The sequence below is a fragment of the Podarcis liolepis genome, assembly GCF_965112155.1.
Source record: "Podarcis liolepis genome assembly, chromosome: 2".
Lineage (NCBI taxonomy): Eukaryota > Metazoa > Chordata > Lepidosauria > Squamata > Lacertidae > Podarcis > Podarcis liolepis.
The window spans coordinates 37,986,580-38,000,349 of NC_139555.1; the positions used below are offsets into that span (position 1 = coordinate 37,986,580).

The 13,770-nt window shown below is 47.1% G+C and overlaps 1 protein-coding gene across 1 annotated transcript; it reads left to right on the top strand.

Annotated features, from left to right (window-relative positions):
• Positions 1 to 1,661: 1,661 nt before the first annotated feature.
• LOC310699564 (urotensin-2 receptor-like) lies at positions 1,662 to 3,154 on the top strand (the record flags this gene model as incomplete). Its single annotated transcript, XM_083487669.1, has 1 exon — positions 1,662 to 3,154. One exon carries the CDS (start codon positions 1,662 to 1,664, stop codon positions 2,736 to 2,738), a length of 1,077 nt encoding a protein of 358 aa, XP_083343795.1. The 3' UTR covers positions 2,739 to 3,154.
• Positions 3,155 to 13,770: the final 10,616 nt, after the last annotated feature.

Sequence of the window (13,770 nt, forward strand, 5' to 3'; positions counted from 1 at the left end):
ATAGTAAAAATAAGAATGGGAAGCCTCCCATTCTAGAGTCCTCCTTCTGACAACCTTCTCCACTAGTGAATCCTGGTTTGGTTGATATGCATTTAGCAGCAAACCTTCCCTTCCCCAGCTTATGCTACCAAACCTCACTGTTGGTTGGGGTGGAACTCCACCCTGCTCCTGTCTTCCAGCCATGTGTGGACTCTGTAGGGAATGGGGTGGATCATTCCAAGTGCTCCGGTTCCTGGCATAATGAGGACTCTGGAGTTCCTGTATCTTATAGATTCATAGAAGTGTAGAATTGGAAGGCATCCCAAGCGTCACCTAGTCCAACCCCCTGCTGTGCAGGAATCTCAACTTGATCATACGTGACAGATGACCATACAACCTGACTTAAAACCTTTAAGGATGGTCAACCAACTCTCCTCTTCCACTTCCAAACAAGAGGTTGTAATTTTGCCTCCTCACTGACAAGAAGCTTTTTATGAGGATTGCCAATAATGCCCTTCTGCATTCTATGTAGGATAGACAGGCCAGTCTCTACGCAAGAGAAGAAACAGACACAAATCTGACATCAGAAATGGCAGTATACCAAGAGACTGGGGGGGGGGCACATTTCTCTGTAACTGAGCTTAAGGTGGCCACCCTGGAGCTAAAGAGCAAAATCCACCCAAGAGGTTAAATGCTACCATTGGCATGATGGATTATTATCAAACCACAACATGCAGTAATTGGCTCACCGATGCCAAAATGCCTGCTAGCAACCAACTGTTTTGTGAATCAGCCCTAGGGTTGCCACCTTTCTTTTGGCAAAATACAGGGTGGGGCGTTGCAAATTTTTTTATTATCTGGTGCTGAAGTGACTTCAAAGCGATCCATTACAATCTATTGCAGCCTAACAGGATGGCCCCTCTGGAATTGGTCACAGAAATTTGTAAATCTGTCTGGGCTTGGCTACCCAGAGCTTAAATGAATGAACTCGCAAACGCATGCATTTGGAGAAGACCCCTAACTTGGCAAAGAGAGGGGGAGAGAGACCCCTGAAATACAGGACAATTTTTTATCAATACAGGATGTAGCATTTTACATCGAAATACGGGACAGTCCTGTATTATATAGGACGGGTGGCAACGTTATCCCCATCTGTGCGTTTCCTGACCTTACTGCCTGCGCTCCCTCCCCTCGCGCACAGACGCAACCCGGGCTGACACTTTCATGCAGCTGATGGAGCAGACTCAGACTGCAGTCCCGGGAAAGTTTACGCCAGATGGAACGTGTTAGTCTTTAATGGCTCCAGGAGACTTTCGCTTGCTTTCGCTTAGCGGGAAGCGCCCGGACCACCTGCACAGCGCCTGCCCTCCTCCGAGTCCATTCATTAGCATGCCTTCCCCGTCGTTGCGCAGCTCTGCCTTTCCCGGGGTGGGACTCATCGGAGAGAAACTGCGGCTCTCGGAGAGGGGAGAGGCGACGCCGGGAGGGGCGGGCCCGAGAGAGAGAGAGAGAGAGAGAGAGAGAGAGAGAGAGAGAGAGAGAGAGAGAGAGAGAGAGAGAGAGAGAGAGAGAGAGAGCGCTTGGAAGCGGGCTCTGCGATTGGCTGCCCGGACCGCGGCGCGCTGCAAGTTGGGCGGGAGACGGCCGGGCTGCCCCACTCTCTCCGCGTGCGCCCGGCCGCCATGGAGCGCAACTGGAGCGCCGTCGGGGGGCCGGGCAATGCCTCGTCGAGCGGGCCCGGGGAGGCGGCGGCCGCGTGGGCTTTCGGCGCGGTGCTGTCGGTGATGTATGTGGCCGGCGTGGCGGGCAACGTGTACACGCTGGGTCTGCTGTGGCGCTCGGGCCGGTGCGCCCGCAGCGCGCCCCTGTCGGGCTCCATCGCCAGCCTGGCGCTGGCTGACCTGCTCTACCTGTGCTCCATCCCCTTCATCGTGGGCACGTCGGTGGCGCAGGACTGGTACTTCGGCGAGCTGGGCTGCCGCGTGCTGCTCAGCCTGGACCTGCTCACCATGCACGCCAGCATCTTCACGCTGACCGTCATGTGCACCGAGCGCTACCTGGCTGTCACCAGGCCGCTGGCTACGCGGCAGCGGTCGCGGCGCTTCAGCAAAGCCACGGCCGGCGCCGTCTGGGGGGTGTCGTTGCTGCTCACGCTGCCCATGATGCTGATGGTCACGCTGAGCCGCAGCAAGGACGGCAAGCACATCTGCGCGCCCACCTGGAGCCCCGACGCCTACCGGCTCTACCTGACGGTGCTCTTCAGCACCAGCATCCTGGCCCCGGGGCTGATCATCGGCTGCCTGTACGCGCGCCTGGCCACCACCTACTTGGAGTCGCAGAGGAACCCTCCGCGCAAGAAGGAGCCCAAGCGCTCCCCGCGCCAGAAGGTGCTCATCCTGGTCTTCACCATCGTGCTGGTCTTCTGGGCTTGCTTCCTGCCCTTCTGGATCTGGCAGCTGGTGCCCCTCTACCACGGGCCCCTCGGGCTCGCGCCCCACACCCAAAAGTGCATCAACTACCTGGTGACCTGCCTGACCTACAGCAACAGCTGCATCAACCCGTTCCTCTACACCTTGCTCACCAGGAACTACCGCGAGTACCTGCGCAACAGGCACAGCAACTTCTACCGCTTCACGTCGTCCTTCCGCAAGAGGGGCTCCAGCCTGCACTGCTCCTGGAGGCGATCCACCTCCTCCGGCACCCACGGCGAGTCCGGATCCGAGGCCCTGAGCATGGCCACGTTAAGGGACTGCAAATAAACTCTCTTCCCCCGGTTTCTTAGGAGCAGCTTGCAAACACCTCCGAGATCCAGCTGGGCCTGGGCAAGGTAAGGCCTCCTATGTGTCTGACTAAAGTTTGGGAGGAGTTGGGCCCACTTCCAAGGAGGGACACTTAAGTAAAGAAAGGCTTGTGTAGAATGAGCCTAGCTTTGCTTACTTAGAAGTAAACCCCTTTGATTTCAGCCAGACTTGTTTCCAAGCAAGTACTGCCAGCCTAACTGTGCCAACTACCAACAGTTCCATTAAGTACTGGTGAAACTTTGGAGTAAATATGCGCAGCATTGTACAATAAGCTTGCTAACTCAGAAGTAAGTCTTCCTTGATGGCACTGCAGCCCGATGCTGTTCATATAAAATGGAAACTCCCTTTTGAATTTGGTGGGTTTTACTCCTAGATAGGCGTGCATTATCATGCAGTCTTAAATTAGATCATGTCAGTTGTGAATCTTGTTAAAGTGGACTAAAAATAAAAGGTATGCCCTTTTTAAAGTAGTTGGGCATCCTGGTTCATGTGTGATTTGTCTTTGCAGTGAAAACCCAGGATTTTATATATATTTTTATTTGCTTCTGTCAAAAGCCTATTCAAGTATCACTTGTGTAAAGATGCTTTCAATCTGGCATTTCTAAACCTATCTCTGAGTGGTCCCTAGGATCAGCAGCTGGCAGTACCTCTGATTGTGCCCCTCAAAGTTAAGGCCACAGGCTGTGCAGTTGTCAAAAAGGGGGAAATAAATTTGGGAGCTAGAACAGATGCAGAAGGGACCTGCTAGAAGGCTGCTAAAGTGAAGCCTGCTTCACCCTCACACTTGCTTCTCAGAGCATCTCTGCTCTGGCAAAACTATTTGCTGACTTGGGCCACAGAGGCAAAAGTGGCACCAACCCAAATATTCTAGGCTAGACAATCCTAACTTCTGATCAAATTCTCTCCCCCCAACCCTTAACAAAAAAAATTTAAAAAGGCCTGGCGTGACACTGGAGTCCCTTCAAACATTCAGAATGAAACAGAGCACTTGGTACAGTTCTCACAGAACTACAGAATTTCAGAATTCAGGTGTGTGTTTGTGTGGGAGGAGTTACATGATTTAATTCTATATAGAAAGTTTTATGCTTGAGAAAAGCTAGCACATTTCAGAAGAGGATTTAGCTGGCTTTCTATGGGCAGGGATTTTTTTAGATGGGGAGACCATTAAAATACATGTCACACTCAGTCCTGCACAGTGGCGTAGCGTGGGGGGTGCAGGGGGGGCCGGCCGCACCGGGCGCAACATCTGGGGGTTAGGGTTAGGGGGCGCAAATCCACAGGTTAGGGGGCGCAAATCCACGGGTTAGGGGGCGCAAATTACTTGCCTTGCCCCGGGTGCTGACAACCCACGCTACGCCACTGGTCCTGCATCCTTGGAAGTTTATTGCATACTTCTTTTCTGAATGTTTGTCAGGTTCATTGTTTTCTTACATAGACTGATCAGTGAGGAATGCTTTTGTGCCTTCACTAGATCATTCTTAAGCTTATTTCAGACCTAAGGAGCCATGATTCAGGCTGCAGTCCTAGCTTTGCTTGCTTTGAAAGTAAGTCTCATTGAACTCTGTGGGACTTCTGAGCAGGCATGTTTAGTATTGCACTACACAAATCTTCATTTTCCACTTGATTGTTAGATTTGACTTGCAATACTTACACCTGTCCGAGAACACTGCACCATTCTGCTTTGCAAACAATAGGCATTAGCTCATTGTGGAAGCCACTGACTGTGACAGCTTTAGTTATACAGTGTCCGTGGCCTTCATAAATAATCTTTCTTTAGACTAAGATAATCTTTTAAAAGAGTGTCATTATAAAAGACTCTTGCTTCTGGATTGGGTTGAATATGAGTTTTGCTAGTGGAACTGGAGTCTGGACCTAAATAGAAATGCAACTGAACTAGGCCACCACTACCATTTTGGTTTTGGTGAATGTGGTGAAGGCAGAAATTTGAGAGGAGGAAAATATTGAAAGGGAAAGGAAGATGTTCCATATACCTGAACAGGTTGAAACCTGCTGGCTTAGAAGAATTTAAGAGTTTTTCTAGCCATACAGAATATACACCCCTCTTAATTAATTTCTACAATTAATATAGCCAGAATAAAAGTCCACTCAGAAAGTGATTATTTGGACAAATAATGTGCAATCACAGGTTGTTTTTACTGGTATGTCTGAAGCTCCAGAACGCCTTACACTAGTTTTGATTTTGAGGCTGATAGTCCCTGAAAAACATGCAGTCTCTGTAGTTTTTGTAAATAGCCAATCCCCCTCCAAAAATAGCCTATATACCCAAAATCTGCCTTTTTGGTACTAAATGATAAGTGGAAAGTCTTTATATTTTTTTTGAAAATAATGATGGAATAGTTTGATAAAATTGCTGCTTCTGAAAGGTCAGGACCGTTTATTAATACTTGTTTTTACATTCATCTATGTGGAAAAGTCCAGTGTGGGAGGGGGTGTTGCTACATAAACCAAGCAATAGGATAGAAGTTTTAAATATATATGTATTTTTCCTGGGAATAAAGTGTGTTTTTGTCCGCCCCCCCCCCCAACATAATGAACCTTGGAGGAACAATAATTAATGATAAGGAAAACTCAGGGTAGTCTAGAGTGTGTGAAAGCTACATTTTAAATAACTGTTAACCTGGAATGAGAGGGACACGGGTGGCGCTGTGGGTTAAACCACTGAGCCTAGGACTTACCAATCAGAAGGTCGGCAGTTCGAATCCCCGTGATGGGGTGAGCTCCCGTTGCTCGGTCCCTGCTCCTGCCAACCTAGCAGTTTGAAAGCACGTCAACGTGCAGGTAGATAAATAGGTACTGCTCTGGCAGGAAGGTAAACAGTGTTTCCGTGTGCTGCTCTGGTTCGCCAGAAGCGGCTTAGTCATGCTGGCCACGACCCGGAAGCTGTACGCCGGCTCCCTCGGCCAATAAAACGAGATGAGCACCGCAACCCCAGAGTCGGTCACGACTGGACCTAATGGTCAGGGGTCCCTTTACCTTTACCTAACCTGGAATGAATGCTGGCGAGAAGTGAAACTGCTCCCACTATAAATGATACCCAGGAGCTGGGAAATCTCAAACTCTTTGATCCACAGCAGTCCCACAGAAATAAATTCTGTGGGTTGTATGCAACACAACCCTCAGGCTACTGTTCTACCAGCACCAGGATTTCTCATTGTGCCACAGAATGAGAAATCCTCTCCTACCACACACCCCTAAATCTGTTCTGGGAGTTCCCCCAACCCTCTGGAGTGTATTTGGGGGTAGAATAAGTCATTTTGTGATAGCAGTAATCCTTGCACTCACTCGGTTATTTAGTTGAATACCATCCTTTGTAAGTATCCTGACAATTACTTTCCACAAACACTTAAACACCTGCTTACCCACACTTTAAAAGGCTGTCGATAAAAGAATTGTTTTGTCGAATCATTATGTGAAATTCATTTCAGCGCCATGAGCCTTCTCTTCCTGTCCCTTGGCTCTTCCTGCCTCCTTATGGCTGAGCTGTGATGAGAGAAGCCATGTGGAAAAATTCTCCACTCCACTCTAACTTGTAATGACACAGGAGTCTGACAACCCTGTGGCCTCTTGGTATTGTAGCCCAAGGTGCCCAAGCCTCATCCACAGCATTCTTGCCTCCTTTCCTGATGATTGTATACAATTCCCCACACGTAGGCTTGGAGAATTTCCCCTGCACACCCTTCTCCTTAGTCCCACCTTTCTTCCACCACCCATTTCCTTAGGCCTCTGAGCTTAAGCCTACACCTTCCAACAGGCTTTTCCTCCTTACGCTGGCCAATTCCTTGTGCCACACAGAGTGTTCAAAATTAGGCAGGCATTTTGCACCTAGCTTTCAACCGTTTGCGACCAAGTGAAGATGCCTGGTCACCAGGATGGCGCTTGACTTCTTCACCATCTGGGGATCATTGGATCTGGACTGTTTTCACACACTAATACCCCATCCTGTAGAATTCAATCAGTTATATTTTATCTGCACAGTCAGAATGAATTTCGGGAACCAAAATGCTTTTTCTGTGCAGCAGGAGCAGTCACTGTTAAGAAAAAGAGGTTGGAATAGGCCAGTATATATGTAGACTCTCCAGGGATCAAGTGACTTTTCTTCTTTAAGTTAAGCTCTTAACCTAGCTCAAGGTTGTCATCTGACCTAGCCAGATGTTTAACTGAGAATCAATCACAGTCAGTCCGTCTTTTGAAGGATAAGACTTTAGAGTCATCTTGCCAAAAAATGGTACCTAGACATTCTGTTTTGGCGACTGCAACCTTGATTTAAGGAGCCATTTGGCACCTAGCTTATATATTTGAGTTTCTAACACAGTCCACATGCACTCTCAGAAAGCCGCCTTGTCAGATAAAGGGAGAATGCTCCTGTTTTCCCTTTCAGTCAACAGCCATTTCTGCCTTTGTGCCCTGAGTGATGCTGGGTCCCCATTCCCCAGCCTCCTTTCTTATTGGTGCTTGACTTCTTCCTAAGCCTCTTTCTCCTTCACCTGCTTTATCCTCAGGCTTCTGTCTCTTTGCACCTTTCGCTCAGTGACCCATGTCTCTGGGCTGGCTGTTCCTTCATTTCCCTATTGCCTGGGATCTCTTCCCACTCGGCTTTTTCATTGGTGGTGGTCAGATAGATTTCTACTTCCCTATAAAAACTGACCTGTTTATCACCTTTCTGTTGTCCAGAGCTTCTTTAGCTTAGCACAGTAGGCCTGTTCTTAGGCTTCTGGTCTACACCTTCACTGCACGAGTGGCAGGATAGTTTGTGACCACTGGTCCCACTCACCTGCTGACCCAACAACCAATGTCTCTGTTGGGTGGATTGTGAGAACGGATCCGGTAAGCACACAGCAGTATGTGCAAGTAGGCTTCCCAGCTGTGAGAGCAAGCGCTATTATGGGTCATGTGACACATGTGAACCTCTGCTTCTCTGTGAGCATTCTGTGACATCACAACAGCTCACATTGTCACTCTTGGGAGTTTTCTCCAGCACTACAAAATCCCTTAACAAGAAACGCCAATGCTTTTGGTTGATACTGCTTAATGGTCTGGGGCATCTGAATTAGACTCAATGAGGCAAAATTGTTCTTGGTGTAGCGCTCCTGAAGTCATAATGATCCCATTTCCCTGCACAGCCTAGGTAATGGCAAATTTCCATTACAGATACTTCATAAATATGTTCTGGAGAATTGCGTCTGTAATAAGAAAATGAAAGGGGCAGGCACATTTATGGCTTGTTCTTGTGAGGTAGCAAGTGTTCTAAATAGCAGTGCCCTGGCATTTCAAAAACAACCATATTCCATTTGGTATGTATTACTGCATTTATATGTACCACTGCGTGGCTTAATTTGGAGAGGGCGGTGGATTGCATTCCATCCTCTACCCCCAACCTAATTCATTGAGATTCTGCTGCTGACTGTTGCTGTAAAGATCAAGGGAATATTTCCATGCACAAATGGACCCATTCTGCTCTCCCTTTCTCTTATAGGGAACTAGGGCTAAGTGAGTAAGAGTTGTCCTTCCCAAATGGAAGACTACAGCAGTCAAATGTCTGCTGACCTTCCTATACTGAAAGGCACAGCAGCTTGGAGTTAGCAAAGTGTCAAAGCTAGTTGTGATCTTTTTCATCTTAAGCCATTTAGGACTTCTGCATGCATGATGGCACCCTATGAGATGGCAAAGAAACCCTTCTGCACGCTGGCCTATTTACTCAATAAAAGGAACAACTTTCAAAGTGGCCCGCCACCACTAAGACTAAGCAGTGGTGGAATGGTGTCACCTCTTTATGAAAGGACAGGTGCAGATGGTGTTCTGATTACAGAGGTTATAGCCATGGTACAAAGCCGCCATTGTATGGTGTCCTTGATGCGGCTGGCATGATACGTGAATCAGCCTTTGGGTCAGCGTTCAAAATTCGCCAGGTGCTAGGCGCCTTTTGCAGCTGGCTATTGGCCGCTTGCGACCAAGTGAAGAAGGCCAGAAGGCCTGACATCTATACCATCTTTCAAAATACCTTTTTTTGGGGGGGGGGTCTGGATTTTTAGCCCTCCCTCTCTTAAAAAAGGGAGCTGGCCCCTTCAAGCGTATCTAGAGAGTTTTTATCCTTACATGCAAAGAGGAACACCTTTGAATCCGATGGGTTTCTGCTGATGCTTTGCTTTTTAAAGGAAAGGAAAACACACTCTTTTTTTGTTCATTCCACCCCCCAGTGTTTTAAAATAAATGTTCCTATACATAATTGAACATAAAAACTGTACATTTTTAATGACTTGCATGATGCTTCAAAGCTAGTAGCACACGACATGTGGGGATTGGCGGGTTCTTGGGTGTACTGAATACTTGCTGAATCAAATTGCTCAGAGACTTCTCAAGACGAGGCTCTGTGCACACTTCCTTGGCAGTAGTCCCCACTGAACTCAGTGGGACTCGCTTGCGCGTAAACAAGCATAAAATTGTGCTGCACGCCATTTCTTATAACTTCAGTCTATTTAGCCGGTCTATTGAACAGGCTGATATTAACACAGGAATTAGGATGAGGGGTGGATTAGACCTGTTGAGTTAATCAGGGCAGAAAAGAGGCAAATCATCCAAACCAAATATGAGATAGCAGCAGGAGGAAGGAACCCTTTGAGAACTCCCTTTATGATTCTCGACGGTAACCAGTTGAAATGAAGACAGAGCTCTTCCTGCACAATGATTGTTCAGAAGAGGGAATTTCAGTGGATGCTGTTTATCTTCAGCCCTTCATAATAAGCAGTGGCTGTCCAAATTCCCTCTTTCGCAGAACTGTTAAATGCACCAGAGCGCTGCCTTGTTGTTTTTGCTTGTTTGTTTTCAACTGGCCGAGTCCTGAGAAAACGTATACCATTGTTGATGATTTTATGTTACATAGATCCTCTGGGACACAAAAACTCCTCTTTTCCCATTTACCAAATCTTTTCAGCCCGGTTGCCCTAGAGCAGGGTTTCTCAAACTTGGGTCTCCGGCTGCTTTTGGACTACATCCCTAGCTAGCAGGACCAGTGGTCAGGGATGATGGGAATTGTAGTCCCAAAACAGCTAGAGACCCAAGTTTGGGAAATCCTGCAATAGAGCAAGGCTGGGAAGCCTTTATAGGATTGAGGGCCACATGCTGTCATGAACAACCTTCTGCAGGCCGCATTCCAGAGGTGGGCAGGCCAGAGACAAGAGTGTGCGAAGCAGTGGGTGTGATTGTTACTGCTGGGTGGTAGAACACATTCCAGCAACACAAAACCAGAGGCTTCTGCATACACACCTCTCCAACCTTTATGCATCCAACAAGCGGAGTGACTTGGAAGGACACATTGCAGCTATGCAAAAGCAAGTGAGGAGGCTGCAGATCAGTAGCAGAAAGGCAGTTGTCCTAGGGCAGGCTTCCTCAACCTCAGCCCTCCAGATGTTTTTGGCCTACAACTCCCATGATCCCTAGCTAGCAGGACCAGTGGTCAGGGATGATGGGAATTGTAGTCTCAAAACATTTGGAGGGCCGAGTTTGATGAAGCCTCTCCTAGGGAGAGTCCTGGGAGCCCAAATAGAGTAGAGGACAATTCTAACTTCTTTCAGGTGACCAGTAGCAGGGGGTGGGGTGGAGCCACCCTCCCGACACCAGCCTTGCTGCTACTTTTCTAGATGGGATCAGCTGGCAGCGGCAAGGTCAGGGTTTCATAAGTGCACCAATGGAAGCCTCACACACTGCTATTTCAGGCGACAAATTGAAGGGATATCTACAAATCTGTGTTACTGCAGTTGAACACTTTTCAGCAACAAAGGCACAATGGCAGAATGCATTTTCTCCATGTATGGCTTGGTAGAGAAACTACACTAAGGCAATGGACTGCAAAGGAGATACTGAACTGAATTTCAGGTGACTACTTTTGCGCCTGCTGTGCTAGAGACAGAGGAGAGAATTCCTGTGTTTCCAGGAAGCCTTGTTTTGCTGCATGATGATTGGAATTCATTCTCTCTCTCTTTGATTCTTCTGTAATTAATTACAAGGTGTTAATTTCATAACTAAAGTACATCAAGACTGCAGCTGTGCAGTTTCCCAAGAAAGTATGCTACAGAGTGTTGCTTTTCAGGCTTGGGAATAAATGCAGTGCCTAGTGGGATTGGAAAGCACAGCTGGTATACATAGTTTATTTCAGTATAGCATTGGCACTTATGGGGATCATACATCAGAATCAGGCTGGCTATTACTGCAAATTAACCAGAGGCAAATCTTTAAGAAGGATCCTACAACTCTGTCAATTCCCAACTGTTGAATTTTGTAACCAGAAAAGATGCCTACCAGGTTTGCCAACTTTTTCAGTGGCCACTGTAGCTGTACATGACCATGACTACTGCTGAGGTGCGAACAGCTTCATCTGCTAACTTCTAAACAGCAAGTGGTTCTTAAAAGGATAAGAATAGGCTATGCCAGTTTTGTTCTGATAGGTTGGCAACCTTAATGATAGTCCCCAATGCACATTTTCAAGCATTTCGTGTTGCAGACTGGAAACAGTTTCCTTTTTGGCTGCAAGACGAAATGGTGGTGGAAGCAAAACTAGTTTTACAAATACAGTACAAAGGAGAAGTGCCAACTTTTAACAGAAACAGTTGGGAAAGCTCTTCTCATACAAGCGTAAGAATGTAGCAGATCTTCGGACAACACAACAGCATTGAGCTGTGTTTGTAGGTCCATTTCCTTGGCTCACAGTGTTAGAACTGAGAAAGAATCATCTTCCATTAGGGTAGCTAGATGCAGAAATGGTAGAGGGCTTCTGCACCCTTGAATGGTTGTGTAGAAGAGGAAATTCCAGCAGGTGTTGCTTGTATGACAAGCTACATTGCATGAAAAGTTCTTGCTAACATGACCACATTGAGCTTTATCAGTTGGGTTTTACTTAAGAAAGGGTCCAGGGCCTTCAAACTTTGTCATGATCTGCAAGTGTTTGTGTCCATGCAGTTTTATGAAGGAAGGAAGAGAATGCCATACACTGCAATCCTGTGCATCTGGGGAGAAGCAAGCTGAACTGTGCTCCCAGACTAGTGTGTGTGCATATTTAGAAACTGGAGAAACTTGAGGGCAGCACACCGCAACCATGCTCACATTGTAGCCTACTGGCCACAATATAATGCTTCTTTCGAGGCTGATTTCAGTGGGGAGAGGGGACCCTGTGGGCACCAGCAAAGGCTTCTGAGTGGGCATCATGTTTGCAGCCACCAGTGCATATACATAGCAGCCTTAAGTTCCTTAGCACACAGCAGTTGTCATCTTCACATCCTCTTCAAGTCCGCAGGGAACGCTGCAGGAAGCGCCTTGCTTTCAGAGCTACAGGCTTGAGTAATGAAGTTTGTAAAGCGAAGATTATCTCCTGGGGAGGGAGTTCATCCATTAGTAAATGAGGCAGGATGCTTTTAAGGGGGGGAGCATCTTAAAAGCACTTCATTACTCCTGTCAGGACATGTACAAGGAAGCGGGGGATTAGATATATTTTCTTCATGCTGGAATGTTCTGTTAGTGAAACCATGGGATTTTTATCTTATAAGTGAAGGCGCGTAGGAGTGTGGGTAGTATGCAGAAGAGGATTTGAAGTCTAATTTTTGCTACATCATGGGTGTAAGGGAATGGACAAACCAAACATGCATAGTGCCATGCGCTACTTTACGTAAGTGCCTGTTTTATTTTGATAGCCCATTAGAAATCTAGGGTGGAGTCCCTGATCTATTTGGCTTTGGGGCACATTCAGAAATGTGATAAACTTTAATGGGCACAAAACCCCAGTTATTTCACAGAAGAAAACTGCTAATGCTCTGAACCACAACAACCCCAGCCCAAACACGTGCCTAGCCCCCCCCCCCAAAAAAATAGGCAAAGCACCACCCCAGCCAGACAGCACAAAAAATCCCTTAGGCAACACTAGTAAAGAGAAAAGACAAAACACCCCAAACAAAAAAGTAAGTGAACCCCCTCCAGCACAACTCAACAAAAAAAGCAGGCAAATCCACCCCCGTGCCAATAAATCTAAAAAATGCAGATAAGACAAAGACCCCCCCACACACATACACCACCCATCTCTGAAACTGATCACTCCCCTATCCCCAGAATTATCAGGCAGTAGCAGGACCTTTTTCCTGTTCTCTTCTGAAGAGTTTCAGAAGTCTGGAAACCCAAGCTATACCCTCCAGCTGTGGAGAAAGGTAAGAGGGTGGAATGGCTGGATGCCAACACTTTGCTGTTTTTAACAACACTCCCATGCTGATGCCAATCTACTTCAGACATGCACATAGCAAATTACCAGAGGCTACCAAATGAATTAATGGAATAGAATGTAGACCTCTTGAGATCTATAAGCCAAAAGCTTCACTGTTGTTCCACTCAGTAGAAGTTTCTCTTCCATATTTTGCTGCAGTACATTTGCTGAGTTGGTTTCTCGTGATCAACTGTTGCCACTATGTTAAATTTGGAGGAATGGGAGCTTCTCCTCTGCCTACATAAAGGAGGTAGTTTACTTGACTGCCCTACTTTGCCCAGAGACAACACAAAGAGTTCTCCTGGATTCAGTGGGGTTTGCCTGGAGGTTTGGTTAGAATTGCAGCCTAAAATGGCAATGATTTCAGTAGTGGTTATGACAGTGAGAAAGGGAATAATGGTCAAGACTTCAAACGGCTTAGACTGGCATTGCTTCCATTCCAGAATCAACAGGAGAAAGCAGTTGTATATTTACCAAATGATTGATCCGACTCATTACCAACTCAGAGCCAAATGAATACAGTGGTACCTCGGTTTAAGTACTTAATTCATTCCGGAGGTCCGTTCTTAACCTGAAACTGTTCTTACCTGAAGTACCACTTTAGCTAATGGGGCCTCCTGCTGCTACCACACCACTGGAGCACGATTTCTGTTCTCATCCTGAAGCAAAGCTCTTAACCCGAGGTACTATTTCTGGGTTAGCGGAGTCTGTAACCTGAAGCGTATGTAACCC